This window comes from Sardina pilchardus, chromosome 5, assembly GCF_963854185.1.
Source record: "Sardina pilchardus chromosome 5, fSarPil1.1, whole genome shotgun sequence".
Classification (NCBI taxonomy): domain Eukaryota; kingdom Metazoa; phylum Chordata; class Actinopteri; order Clupeiformes; family Clupeidae; genus Sardina; species Sardina pilchardus.
The window spans coordinates 13,933,675-13,948,116 of record NC_084998.1 but is presented as its reverse complement, the minus strand read 5'-3'; the positions used below and the strand labels follow the sequence as shown (position 1 = coordinate 13,948,116).

The 14,442-nt window shown below is 39.1% G+C and overlaps 2 protein-coding genes across 3 annotated transcripts; one reads left to right on the top strand and one right to left on the bottom strand.

Moving 5' to 3' along the window:
* The first annotated feature begins 1,433 nt into the window (after nucleotides 1-1,433).
* timm10b (translocase of inner mitochondrial membrane 10 homolog B (yeast)) lies at nucleotides 1,434-3,080 on the top strand. Its single transcript, XM_062536569.1, has 3 exons — nucleotides 1,434-1,663; nucleotides 1,756-1,851; nucleotides 2,104-3,080. The coding sequence occupies exons 1-3, from the start codon at nucleotides 1,637-1,639 to the stop codon at nucleotides 2,926-2,928; spliced, it is 948 nt and encodes a 315-aa protein (XP_062392553.1). The 5' UTR covers nucleotides 1,434-1,636; the 3' UTR covers nucleotides 2,929-3,080.
* A 2,588-nt stretch (nucleotides 3,081-5,668) lies between these two features.
* LOC134079522 (uncharacterized) lies at nucleotides 5,669-9,732 on the bottom strand. 2 transcript variants are annotated; one of them, XM_062535610.1, is made up of 6 exons: nucleotides 9,625-9,732; nucleotides 8,877-8,987; nucleotides 8,537-8,582; nucleotides 8,331-8,395; nucleotides 7,381-7,448; nucleotides 5,669-6,123 (listed from the first exon to the last, which is right to left on the bottom strand). In XM_062535610.1, the coding sequence occupies exons 1-6, from the start codon at nucleotides 9,629-9,631 to the stop codon at nucleotides 5,770-5,772; spliced, it is 651 nt and encodes a 216-aa protein (XP_062391594.1). In that variant the 5' UTR covers nucleotides 9,632-9,732; the 3' UTR covers nucleotides 5,669-5,769. The 2 variants fall into 2 exon arrangements, with proteins under 2 accessions (XP_062391594.1, XP_062391595.1); XM_062535611.1 differs by having other exon boundaries at nucleotides 9,618-9,729.
* Nucleotides 9,733-14,442: the final 4,710 nt, after the last annotated feature.

Genomic DNA, 14,442 nt, shown 5'->3' with positions numbered 1-14,442 from the left:
AATTTTAACACACACATGAATCCTTTTGCATTGTAACATGCTGATTCACTGCAGCAAAGAACCAGGTTTGTGTAGACACCAATTATATAAACAATAGCGGCAGGTTCAAACACACCTGGCACCGGAATCAAATGAGCTGCCTGAAAAGCCTCTTATGCATGAGGTACTGTACATATCTTGACCCAGGCCAGCTAGCCAGCCCTTACACTGACAACTTATTACAAACAATTTACAAACAAATATTTTTCTTCTTGAAACTGGTATTTACATCTCTCTTTCTGACAGATTTTATGTAGGCTTAGGCCTACAGTGGCTAACAAGGTTGTATAGTAACTGGATTACAAAAACCAAGTAACTATAATCAGACCAGATTACATTAAAATGTGTAATCAGATAGTTGGTTAATTCAAGATTATAGTTACATTGTTCATTTAAGATTATAGTTACATTTTGATTATGTTCAGTACAAACAGAGATGGGCAAAAATATATCAGAGAATAGCCTATTTTAAAATAAACAAAACACCACTAATTTGAAATGTCAAAATAAACTACAGAATATTGTAGCCATATTACCGGTATGCATCAAAAAACATATGTTCTGTATCACCCTGATGGGCCCCTCAGTAAAATTACACAGGTCACAGGCACACTACTATGTCTACCCTGTCCCTGACATAGACTTTCAGTGAACTGATAGCCCTATAGGGCTTAAGGCACGTTTAGACTTGCTGTAGACAACGCGTTCGTGTACGCATCATGGCTGCCTCGCGTATTTTGCGGTCATTTGGTGCGTCGGTCGTGCACGTCGTCGCAAGCGAACACGACGCGTCCGCGAGATGCAATACTGACAAGAAAGTAGGGGGCGATCATTACCAAAAGAAAGTGACTGCAAGATGCATTATCGACATCAAAGCTGGTGGCAATCATGAGAGTAAACAATGGCACATGGCCACATCCACATCTGATATTAGGCTAATAGTCTCCCCCTGGTGAAGACCTCCAGTAAGGTGCGTAATGCTGCAGCGAGTCTGTACACAGGACACAGCAGGTCGCACACGGGCGCATACGCTTACGCTTGGTCTAACGGCAAGTATAATCCCAGCCTTATGTTCGAGAAATTGGTTGAAAGTATTTTTGAGAAGCCAAGTGATTTAGTCATAAAAACAAGACTGATGCATGTAGGCCTAGTACACACTTTCTTAAAACTTAAATGTGATCATAAACTGAGTTTACTGGGGCTCTTTTACGCACAACAGCATTTAACCAACAGCAGCCTAAACATGTGTTTCTTTTACTGTCTACTTTATAAAAAAAATAAGCCTACTTTATTTTACTGTGGGTGTAGGCCCACTCCACCACAGTAGGAGGCTGTATGCATACATTTTACAGAATGTTGTTCCGACTGTAACACTAAGAAGAAGCCAAGTAGGCGTGTCTAAGAGAAACATGGCGTCGCACTTGTGAAAGTCATGAGCCACACGTCTGGGAAGAATTGCCGTTGTTTATCGTGACATTTGGGCGATATTGTATTACAAATTACAACTATATCAATGATACATTAAGACGTTAGGCACCACATTGCATTTAAACGAGATACATAGACCTATTTCATCGGGGACTGCAGGTGTATTAAAATGGATCAAGAACAGCAGCTACGAAATGTAAGTTAACCGTAGGCCTATGCGTTAGAAAGTCCAGTAGAATACATTTAATTGTAGCCTACTGTTTTAACTAAACACATTATTTTTTTCAGTTAAAGGATTTCCTGTTAGTTTACAATCGGATGACCGAGATCTGCTTTCAGCGATGCACAACCAACTTCAATTACAGAGCTCTTACTATGGACGAGGTAAGGCGATTAATATGAAATTGAAGAAGCAATGAGTCTTAGGCTATTAGTCATCCTTGCTTTATGGTCAGCTATGCATCTGTTAGGTGGTCGAGGTACAAATGTGATCTTTTTTGGCAACGTATCACTGCAGGCCCTATGAACATCGTAAATAGATTAATCTGTAATAGATGATGTTTCTGGTCCTCTAGATGTCATATATAAATACTGACCTATAGCCTATTGCTTTCTGGTATTTGTGTTTGCCTTTAGGAGCGTTGTACTGATAGCTGCGCTGGTAAGCTCATCCGCTCCAACCACCGCCTGATGGGCACCTACGTGCAGCTAATGCCTGAAATGGTGCAGCGGCGGATGCAGGAGATGGAGAGCAAGGCTGCTGAGCTGGACCGAGCAGAGGCTCAGGCTGCCAGTGCAGGAGTGGAGCAGGCAGCGGTGCCAGCGATGCCAGGCCTGGAAGCCACACATGTGCCTGTTGGCATCACGCCAGACATGGCAGCGCCCGTCATCACCACAGATGCCCCACCTCCACCTGTGTTTGTCCATGAAGCCACAGCAGCAGTGGCAGATCTATCTGGCGTAGTTCCACCTGCTGCAGACATGCCGGTGATGAATGGACCGTCCTTCACAAACGGTGCTGGGAACGGTGAACCAGCCTTTGTCCTGTCACCAGCTCCACCAGAACTGTCAGGTCCAGTGGGCCTACTCTCTGGTATATCAGAAGCCCCTGTTGTATCCTCTGAAGCAAAGGTAGCATTGCCCATAGCTGTTGAAGGACCAATGATACCCTTTTCTATACCACCAGTAGTGACCGAGATACCTTCTCTCAGCGTTTCTGTGGAAAAGATGACTCCTTCACTCTTAGAGCTGCCGTCCACAGTAACGCCAGCCCTGCCCACGGTCACTGTACCATCACCACCAGAGTTTAGCGCCTCAGTACCTGGTTTGATGAATGCCGCATCAGATGCCATTGCACCTGCTCCTGTTCCTGTCCCTGAACCTAAAGCTGCAGATCTGACCAAAGGCATGTCTACTTCAAGCACCAATGGCTCTGGAGGCGATTCCCAGTCCTCATCTTGAGTTAAACAGACTGTTCTCTTTTGTTGTTACAGAATGATTAATCAAATACAAAAATGCGCTAACTAAATGAAAATAACTAAATGCTCAAACATTGCACATATATGTAATGACTGTGAACCTTTTTATTAAAAAGATTCAGTGCTGGAGAGAAATCTTGAAATGATAATTGAAACATAATAGGCAGACACAGCATGAAACAAAAATGGATGGTGTAACAGAATTAATGTGAGGAGTTTACAACAGTTCAAACTTAAGTAACCATTTTGCATTTTAGGTTTCAGATTATAATAGAAATAGCACATTTTCTGTAGGAAGATGAGGGGAGGAAAGTTCAACCTAAGCACATATTCAATGGCATAATCAACAGCCAACATCTTTAAATCTACATATTGAGCCAATTCTAAAATGTCATCCAAAGCTTTCTTTATATCTGATAAAATACTCTTACAAACATGGCATGTTGGACAGACATAACAGAGGTCACTAAAGTATAACCACTATTTGCCACTGGTGTTTGGCCTTGTCAGACAGCTTGGTTTTGGTCCTCTTCCCACTTTTAAATTCAACCTTCTGTTACACAGTGTCAGTGATCACACACAGGCCTCTTGCTAAAACCCTTCAGGCTTATGACATTAAGCCCTCATCCCTTGCATATCAGATGGTCATTTATGTAACGTTGCTCTCTCAAACACTGAAAGGCTTGTTCTGTGTTCCAAGCTAAATGAGATCCTTTGACATCTTCAAGATGGAGGCCCTTTGTGCTGTCATGTGAACTGCTGATGAAGAGCTACTTTCACTCTTGTAATTGGTTAAAAGTGGACTGGATTAGTGGTTACCATGCCAGCTGGTAGAGAAATAGACAGATGAATTCTCATCATCACCTCCACATTTGGACCGTTTCAAGCCAAGTAATATTGCGGTAGTTTAATGTTTACCTTAAGCAACAGCTTCAAAATGATTGTGATGGTACACCGTCATAATGGGAAAATGGCATGTCAGTATGCCCAGTGACTGGTATGGTGCCTGATTTGACATAATCACAAACTACCTTTAAGTCATTCTATTTGTGGGTTTGTGGGATACTGGATGAGCCAGCCCCTTGGCTATGTCTGGTGCAAACATTGCTGCCTGTGCATGACCCACCACCACAGAGCCTTTAAAAGAATGCGAGCTAGAGTATTTGGAAGCAGTGAACTGATGACTAGTGATCACCTGATAAGAGACATTTAACTGAAAACTATCCTTCAAGAAGTTCAATGGGATACTTACCATTGAACTTAATGAAAATACTGAAACACTCAATTCCCTTTGCCACTTTATTAAATTATTTTTGCGAAAGGACAAAATATATCCTAGAAATATGAATGTCCTCATAAGTCTCTGTCACATTTCAAAGGTCCCGAATGAACAATCTGATTAATCTGTATCCATAACCCTCAAAGGCTAATTATGAGGGGAGTTGTGGATGTGTTTGCTTTTGTGTGAAAATGACTAACGCACCAAGAGCAGAGGCCTGTAGAGGGAGCCACAGTGCAGGGGAAATCAGGTAATGCAAGTGTCACCTAAAGTCTCACCCAAACTGAAGAGCATCATGCTCTCCAATAGCCCTTCACTTGTAATGAAATGTTATCTTATATACTGTATATATATATAAACAACATGCTCCATAATAGATTTGTTGAATGGATCCACCAGATGTCATTCTTATGAAAACAACAACATAACTGATGATGTTCCCTGCAGGTGAATCTAAATGTCTTTGATTGATTTTTCATGAGGCCTATACTCTCTACTTTGTGGGTTTTGAAATACAGCTACACCTTTGCAGCGAGAGCAGTGTTGGTATAGTATCCACAAGGCTTTTCTCTTTTGTACATGAGAAAAGCCCCATTTTGCTACTACCCCTTTCTATTGTTGTCATTGTCGTTGCAAGTGTGCAGTAGACAAAAGCACATAATTGCAGTTTTTCCATCCACTGTCTTGGCACTCTTGATGGTCCACGCTTAGATCTCTGTTACGTGTTTGCGAAGGACGTTTCTTGAAGCTACCTCGTATGCCAGTGCGCTTTCATCCAGAAGTTGTGCTTTTTTATTCAGCATCTTGTCGACCGCTTTCGTTAGTTTGCGTCTGATAAGCTGGACTTTTAAGCAAGGTATTTCAGTGACAGAGCATACAGAAAGAGAGCAATAGCCTCATCTAGAAGCACTCCCAAGTACTGAGCATGACTACGAACAGTATGCATTAAGATTGAGCAACAAGACAGCAAACAGTTAGACTACAATACAAATATGCTACAGTACAATTTTTAATTGTACACATTCATTATTTCACTTGATTGAATGTTATCATGCTGACATAGGTAATAATATAATAATAAAACTAATATTTATTTCAATCATCCAGCTAAGTCAAGTCATCATCCAAAAGGTTTTCCCACTATAGTTGTCCAGGCTGTGATGGCAGTTCTGTGGTTCAGGACTAAACCTATGAAAATACAAGAAAAGCTTCCACAGTATACATAGCTAAACACAAACTATATTGTTATAGCAAGCTATCATAACAATATAGTGCCTTCTGGCTGGTCGTGGCTTTGCAGGCATTTGGCTTGATAGTTGTAGATCAAAACTCCAGAGTGATGCTTTAATATATGAATCATGTACAAATAAATGAGTCTGTACATATTGTATTTCTGAGTGAAGGTTTAAAACTTTAGTGTAGGAATATTCAAACACACAAGATGTACATTCACATGTGCTTATTTATTTAAGAGTTATTTATTACATACTTAATTAGGTACAGTGTAAAATAAAAAAAAATGGAATTCTTTTCTCTCTCCTGCCCTCACCACTCCTCTGTGCAGTTGCCCTGTCCATTTCCCAGGTCTTGCGTCGGCTTGTCCCGCTCTCTGTCCAGCTCCTGGGCCTCCTGTGCGATCTGCTGGCTGTTGAGGTAGATGCTGTGGCGGGACACCATGAGGCTGCTGCTCCTGGAGGGCAGGGCGACGGCCTCCTCGCCTTCCGCCACGTCCAGACAGCCCTGGGACGGCGCCGCCGCCACCGCGTGCGACTGGGCCTTCTGGGTCTGAGTGGTCTGGCTCTGGCTCTGGTTCTGGTTCTGGTTCTGCTGGTACTTGCGCTTCTTTTTGTGCTTTTTGGCATTTCTCAGGTCCAGAGAAGCATAGGAGACATCTGATGGCTGTAATCAATTTTGAACGGGATAAATAACTCACTTTCTGATTTGGGTCTCCATATCGCGAGACTGAACTGCAGTTGATGAGGTGACATTGTTTTGTAGTGATTTTATAAGAATTGCATTTCAATACTAGAGATCCCGTTTGTTCATCAGCCATTATATTTACATGATATCTAAAAGATGGACATCGAAGTGTCCATTGTCCTTTGATGTGGCAAGACATTGCTACACCCACTACAACTGTACAAAGGAATTGTTGATGTGATTCATGTAACAACGCTTCATACAGTATATGATATGGACAGCACTTCTAGAAATATGGCAGAAAAAGTAAGTAAGGGATAATGTATAGAACGCCGGTCATTATCGGAAAATAATTCCCAACAGGATGAACAGAACCCCGACGCGCTGCGGAGTTCAAGGTCAGACATGAAGCGTCCATGTGACATAAAGCCGTAATGTAAAGGAGGATATGTGCGCAGGCTCTTACTTGTGGTATAATTGACACTAATTGATGTATCACTTTGCACTTCACCTGTCATTTAAATAAATTATGGCCCTATGGCTTTGAGTTCAGAGTCAGTAACAGGTTGAAAAAAATCTAATAGTTTGTTTGAATAGTGTGAAAAATGAAGAGGTAGGTAATTACAGGACTTTTCCAAACTGACTGAAGAGACAGGGGCATGTAATTCAGCTATAGTGAACTAAACACATTTGGAAAAAAATAAAAATAAATAAAACAAGCAGCAACATCACCTTGGGTATGTTTGGCAACATGTTTCTCTCTTTATCTGAGAGAGCAATTGGCCCATACAGCAGATGGAGAACAACGCTCTATGGGATGTTCATATCCTTCATATGAGTATAGAAACGTCTGACGATACATTGTTGTTCATGATATGGTTGTGAGGCCTACGTATATTACAGGCAGGTAATATTGTGTAAAATTTCTCCCTCAAACTAACTATTCAGGCTTCTTCTTTCTTGCTATTAGGTCATCTCATCTCTTAGCATCCATAGACTGAAGCCATTTTTTTACAACCTGTGAGTGAAAATTAATCCACAAGATAATGAACATGCAGGGGATAGCTATTGCTTTCTTTAAACTGTTCGTGTTACGTCATGTCACATGTTCTTGTGTGTTATTATTCACAGTTTAACGGCAATAAATATATAAACAGAATATTGTTACATTTTACAGGAAAACACAGTTTATATCAAGTGTTTCCATGAGGATTGATACATAAAATATAGACAAACCCTTTGACTTGGTGTGGGGTCCCGGCCTGTCATTGGTTCGTAGCACATCTCATTTGCTGCCTCCGATTCTGGAGCACAAGCAGGGATGGGAATAATGTAAGGAACAGAATTAAAAAAAAAAAAAAAATCAAAAAAAGAAAGAAAAGTTAAAGAAATTCTTCAGTGATACAAAAATACTGATGAGTCAAATGTACTAGAATGTGAGTCAAGTGTATTAGAATAGCCTCCAAATCTGATCTAATTAGACCTAACCAAGGACTTTATTTAGAAGAGATTGATGTTTTACATGAAATTGAATCACTTTAATATACAATATACCAGGGGTTCTCAACCTTTTCTGCTTTAAGACCCACCTACAGTATTGATATTTGTAACGAATAACATTTATAAAAAAGCTTCCCAAAATGTTTTCTGCAGCTGAAGTCCATTTTCTTTTCTTTTAGTCAACTGGCTAAGCAGCCAAGTTCGTGTGTGTTGTCTTCAGATGCCGCATCAGTTTTGAAAGGCTTTGGACTGACACTGGGCTTTGACCTCAACATCGTCACCTCCATTGTCAAAACCATATTTTATGTGATCTGGATTGTGTTTCACAGAACCTTAGTAGCGTTTAGTAAAATATAGGCCCATCACTAGCGTTGGCATTTCTTCACTTTAGAAACTTTTCCATTTTTCACTATGTATTTTACCACAGCATAACGCCTGTCAAACTGAGCGCCTCAAACTGATGACATTGTTTAAAGTTGCAACATATAATATACTACTTTGATGTTGTGCTCAACTAAAAAAAAAATATTTTAGCTTGAAAACATCAGATTGCGCTCCGCGGCCTATCAATGGGCCCCAGCCTAGTGGTTGAGAAACACTGTTTGAATGCTTCAGCAAGACAGAAATTAGGGCAGGCACTTAAATTCGACCCTTTTTCATAAGCATGCACATAAAATACAACTCACCTCCCCCATTTGTGCATATATTTCCATAGATTGGATTTTCCTGTTGTTGCACTTCCTCCTCAAACCTAAAAGCATATTTGTGAAATCTAATAAAACTGCACGAGCAGTCAAATCCATGACCAGTGTTGTATTACAAAGACTTGAATGCGTGCATTAATCTATTGTCATCAATATGACCTCTGACATCGATTTCAACCATACTGTACCTGTTCTCGCTGTGCTCAGAATAGTCATAAAGCTGCTCCTCAGCATCTGATAAAAAAAGTTAAAGATTTCTTTTGTCACATACTGTATATAGAGTATAACTTTAAGCTCTAACACTGAAATATATGTATTTGAATATTCTATTGTGCAAATCTGTATGTCAAGTAATTTATCTATTTCATATATCATGACCTATTGTACAGTATAAAGCAAGATCTATCACTAGCTGCCTTAAAGAAACTGGAACACTTAAACAATTCTAAAATTCTGATGACATACTGTATATGCGCACTGGTTGTGAATTAAATGTCTGATTTGGTCTTTTGCGAGATTGCTACATACCTCTTACTTTTTGGTCTCTGCGTCTCAGTGAATATAACAAAACATTTAAACAGACTGAAATCATCAAGGCCAGCCCGGTCAGAGATAGACCTATATAGGCCTGTGTACATTCTGAAATGGGGGAGAAATTCAATACAAATTTCAGTTTTCATGCGTGAACAATGTGAAATCTTTACAAAATATTATCATACAGAAGAATTGTTTCCCCATAAGATATACAGTATTTTCTGAAATGCAAGCTGCAGTTAAATAGCAATATAATGTATAGGCCAACAATCGACATTCTTCTCCGAAGTATAATAACTCAGACAAATGTGTCTTTCAAAGCATCTATAAGTATCCAAATTGATTAACAGGCACAAAATCCGAAGTATTTTAATCCAAACTCTGAAAACTGTTGCTGCTAGAAAGTACTGCTGGTTATTTGATAAATGCACATTATCATGTTAAAAATGTCTGAGATGTGTAGGTTTCTCACTTGGTATTTTCCATTTTACAAAGAACTGTGGATCATTTATATTTCTAAAAAATAATGTTTTTTCAGTGTCAGATACTGAATACGTGCAAATTATTTTTAACCAGCCAACAAAATGAAAATCTGTTCATACATGTAAGAGTATAAATTTGTATGTTTCTTAACCCTTGAATAGTTGCCATTTAACAAGGAAATTAAGCTTTTTTTTTTTAAAGAAAAACTAGATCAATGTTGGTTTCTTTAAAAGCCTTAAGAATGCATCTCACATCTCACCCGTCATTATGCGGCTAGCAGTGGGCTAGTTTTGGACATGTGGCACCATCTCGCCTCCTCGATCAGGTCATGGTGTATCACCGCTGTTTCATTGCCGGGTTGTTTTTGTCAACCTATCTGCTATTTTTACCCTGTGACTTGTCTTTTTCAGTTACAAACAGGAAATGTGGTCGTTACCTTGTCTCTATGCAAGCCTTCGTAATGAGGAGAGACCTGCTTGGAGTGCGGCTTGAGCTTCAGACATGAGGCTAAAGATAGGTTATTACACTACATCATGTGAAACATCAAGATAGTTAGACATAGAAGTTGTGATAATAATAACCATGTCAGCAGCTTGTGTGGAAATAAATGATTGAACAGATTTGTGACAGTATACGAATAATATGATGAATAAGACAATAAGAAAGATATGATAATTTCCCCCAGAGAAATGGCATCAACATTTCCATGAACTATATTGGGGTAATTGATTCACTCAAATGTAAATATTTGCGCTGCACTGACTTCTTTTATTGGCAAATTTGTTCATTCAAAGGGGTGGAAACAACGACAAATAGGAAACAGAAAAAAAACAAAACATTTGTAGGTATTAAGTAAGTCCTGGGTTTTCCACTTAGACACTTTCACTGTTGACTGTTGATATAATCATTTTTGAACTGATCTGTTAGCCAACTGTGGTAAGAATAGGCCCTGAATAATGAAAAAGAATCACTCTTATCTGCAGCTGACGCACTTCGGTCTCTTGTCCACTTTGAAGACTACCATAAACCCAATGGATATAATATCTACTTATACGGCTGTATCTGAATAAAAAAAGATGCTCACAGTTCTCATGGAAATGCCTCAAAATAAATACACAAAAGGTGTTTGCTGAATTATTAACAAACAGTATATCCATTAATCTCTTTCTTACATTGTATGTATTTTGGGTGCTCTATAGATAGCGATAACTTCACAATTAGCAGCAGAGATGTTGCACAGCAATAGACAGATAAGTGGTAGAGGGCTTGATTGGTAAAAAGCTTAAAGGAAAAAGACAATGGAAAGCTGATTATGTAACAAAATGGGGCAAATGGGGCACTGCACCATATTGACGCCTTCGAAGCAAGACTTCAGTTTTGCTGACAGAATCACACCTTTGATTTTCTTTTCTTTTTTTTCATTTGGCATGACAAATAGTATCTGCTTCAAAGGATGTCAGAAAAATAATTCGGGGAAAGACAGATAGCATGTGTGAGCTTTGTACTTTGTACTTGATCACAAAGATATACATTTCCTTTTAAAATGAAGTTGAATCATCTGACAGTGACAAAACTTATCTTGACCAATGTTATTGTACAACACATAAAATACATCTTTGTAAATCATCAAAGAATTACTGAAACATTTATAGCGCATTGACATTGAAATGCTAATGTTCATAGCATCCTGCATCTGTAAATGTTAAACATGGACATACGTAAATTGTAAGACTTCAATATATTTTCTGCAACAATCCAATGTTGCACCAATGATGATGCTGATGAACAACACTGTTGTCCAGTGAAGCATTTTCGTGCATGTGGTTCACATGTTTCTGAATTAGCAATGTATGCCATAACAAAACAATGATGAAACTGTTATACAGCCAGTGTTGCATTTTTAAAAATGACTTAATAAATTGATATTAAGTAAGTAAATTGAAATACTTCAATAAATTGATATAGGCTGAGGCTCCAGACTTTCAGAATGATTCCTCACAAATGGAGCAGCCTGCACACCCCATAGTGTTCTTGCTACTGTCTGTGAACTCTTGCTGTGGTAAAGGTTAACAGTTGTAGGCATGTTCAGACATACTCATACACAGACAAGCAGATTTTAAAAAATGTTTTTGTTAAAGTTATGTTTTTTATGTATTGCAACAGACCTTTTTGATAGTTAATATTGACAGATGCTATTTCTGTCTTGCCCATTCATCAGAAAATGCAATACAATCTACAATGTCTTTGGTGTGAGTTAGCAGCATAATGTATTGTGGTGTCTGAGTTTGTGTTTACACGAGAGACAAGAGTCAACTTTTTTTTTTTTCTTCAGATTTTCCATTTCCGACCACCAGAACAAGAACAGGAAGTGTCCCTCCTATCTGTGTTGTCTCAGAACAACAGTCGCTTACACACACATTCACAAAGGTTGTATGGGTTGAGTGTATGTTATAATGTCTTATGTGATGTGATGTCTGTGTGAGTGCGTGTATACAGTAGGCCTATATGCAAGCATGCTTGCAGAGGTGTGTGTATGTGTGTGCATGTGTGTGCATGTGTATGCATGTGCATGTATGCAAGGCGAACACTTGAACCTGTTAGAGTGCATGACGTCTGTGAGTGTGTGAGGTGTGAGAGACAAAGAGGAGCGATGTTACTTTGTCTCATGGTTAAAAGCAGGCTTTTCACATTACAAATCATAGCCTACTACTCATGCAAACCCTTTCACAACACTCTGCTGCACTACATACTAGAGGTTCACTTCATATCCTCCAGAATGTCACGTGAGAAGCAGCCCCCATGTACATTTGTAATTCTCACCTTATGTAATCCATGCAAAGCTTTTCACAACTCGCTGTAGTCTGTGTGGACAGGCCCACTTGACCTCATGTCCTTCAATAGGCCATATGAGATACAACTCCCATGCATGTACATTTATGTCACAAAACTATTTCCATTGTCTCCATGAGTAATTTACCTCCGCCAAGGAGGTATATGTTTTCATCGGGGACCGGCATCTGTCTGTCTGTCTGTCTGTTTGTTAGCAAGATAACTCAAAAAGTGATGGATGGACATACATTTATAAATCTCACAAAACTATTTCCATTGTCTCCATGAGTAATTGCTTGATGTGCACGCAAGCTGGGACAGAAATGTAACAAACTTGGGTTAAATGTGACATGCGTGTTTGACCGTCCTAAAGGACCCGCTGACTGACCAACATGTTCTGATAGTTTTTCCTGCATCCCAGCTGGTTACTACAGTGACTTCAACATGACAGTTGTGTTCTGTAACACTGTAACCCGAAGGAGCATGCTGGACTGGTTGCAAGATACATTTCTTTTTTTTTGGTCACTCAGTGTCTTGTGGCTTGTGGGTGTCAAGGCTACACTGTGTGGTTTGTCGGGGTCTGAGAGCAGAGCTTTGAACCATCTGACCCAACTGTTACCCCAGATATAGAGCAGGCTAAACAACCACACAGAGACAATGCACCCATAGCCTACATCAGTGGCTCTTAACAGGTCTTGCTTTAGGACCCGCAATTTCCCATGTTCGTTAAGTCGCGACCCTTGTATCTTTTTAGCATCCAAGCCAACATGGTTCTCGTCACACAGACACGGGACTACGAGGGGCCTACTTGTTTAGAACATGTTGATGTTTGGCATTTGTGATGTCTTCAACTCCTGATGTCACTTTTCAAAGTACTTGACAGGTTTGTCTTTGACAATGGTACTTTGTTTCCATGTGGTACTTCAGTTTTGATGGTTTCATGAGCCAGCAATTAATTGGACAATGCACACAGGGGTTTCTGTCCCATTTTGTTCTCAATTTAATAATAATGATGATAATAATAATAATAATAATAATAATAATAACTAGAAATGCAATTCCAAGGAATTACCAGTGCATGAAAATGCAAAAAAAGATAGATAATGTAGATATGGTTACTAAGGTGTAGCTAGGGTAAACATGGTGGTTGCGTAGTTTACAGAGAGTTGATAGTGTGAAGGTAGACAGTTTAAAGCTGAAACATTCCAGTTCTAACTTAACTAATGATTTCTATTCATATTAAAATGTTGATTAGCTAACTTAGCTAATGATTTCTAGCAGTTACGCTAAAAATGCTAATTATGCTAGCAATGCTAACTTTACTAACAATGCTAACCAGGTTGATTAGCTAACTTAACCGATGATTTCTAACAGTAATGCTAAAAATGCTAACTATGCTAACAATGCTAACAATGCTAAATTTGCTAACAATGCTAACCAGGTTGATTAGCTAACTTAGTTGATGATTTTTTGCAGTTATGCTAAAAATGCTAACTATGCTAACTATGCTAACCATGCTAACTTGCTAGTGAGGACTTTTATTTTGAAACATTTGTTGCTAGGGTATCCATGGTGGCCACTATCAAGAAACAAGAAGTTACTGCAGTATAATCATGTTGGTTGCTATGGAAACGGTCATAAACACTTAATTTTAATGGTTGCTATGTTGGTTGCTAGGTACATGGAGGTTTCATGTAGTTGACTGGAGGCATAGTAGATGATAACTGACAGTTGGAATGGTTGAACAGTTCAATAGTTGAGTAGTTTCAATGGTTAAATGATTTAATAGTGTATTATTGCATTGAGGACTTTTATTTTGAAACAGTTGTGGACAGAGGAAACAGTTTAACAGGATATGTGTAGTCTTCTGAGAGACTGTATGCTTAAAGCCAGAGAAACTGACAGTTGGTGCCCAGGTGGCCGGCCACCTGGCGTAAGATTCTAATTGCTGCCGTGATGTCATAATGAGCAATGTTAAGTCTATGGGGGAAATTGTAATAGTTTTTAACTAATAGTTTAAAAAGTATAAAAGTTACAAAGTTGAAAAATACAAAGCCCACATCGCATAAGTAAGACCTACGCGACAAAATTTGAATGGAGTTTCTACGTTAAGCGGTTGAAGCTGAATAGCGTGCGTTAGAAGAAGAATAATAACTAGAGAATGTAATTCCAGGGAAATTACGAGTGCATGAAAATGCAAAAATGTATAGATACAGTAGATATAGTTACTAAGGTGTAGCTAGGGTAA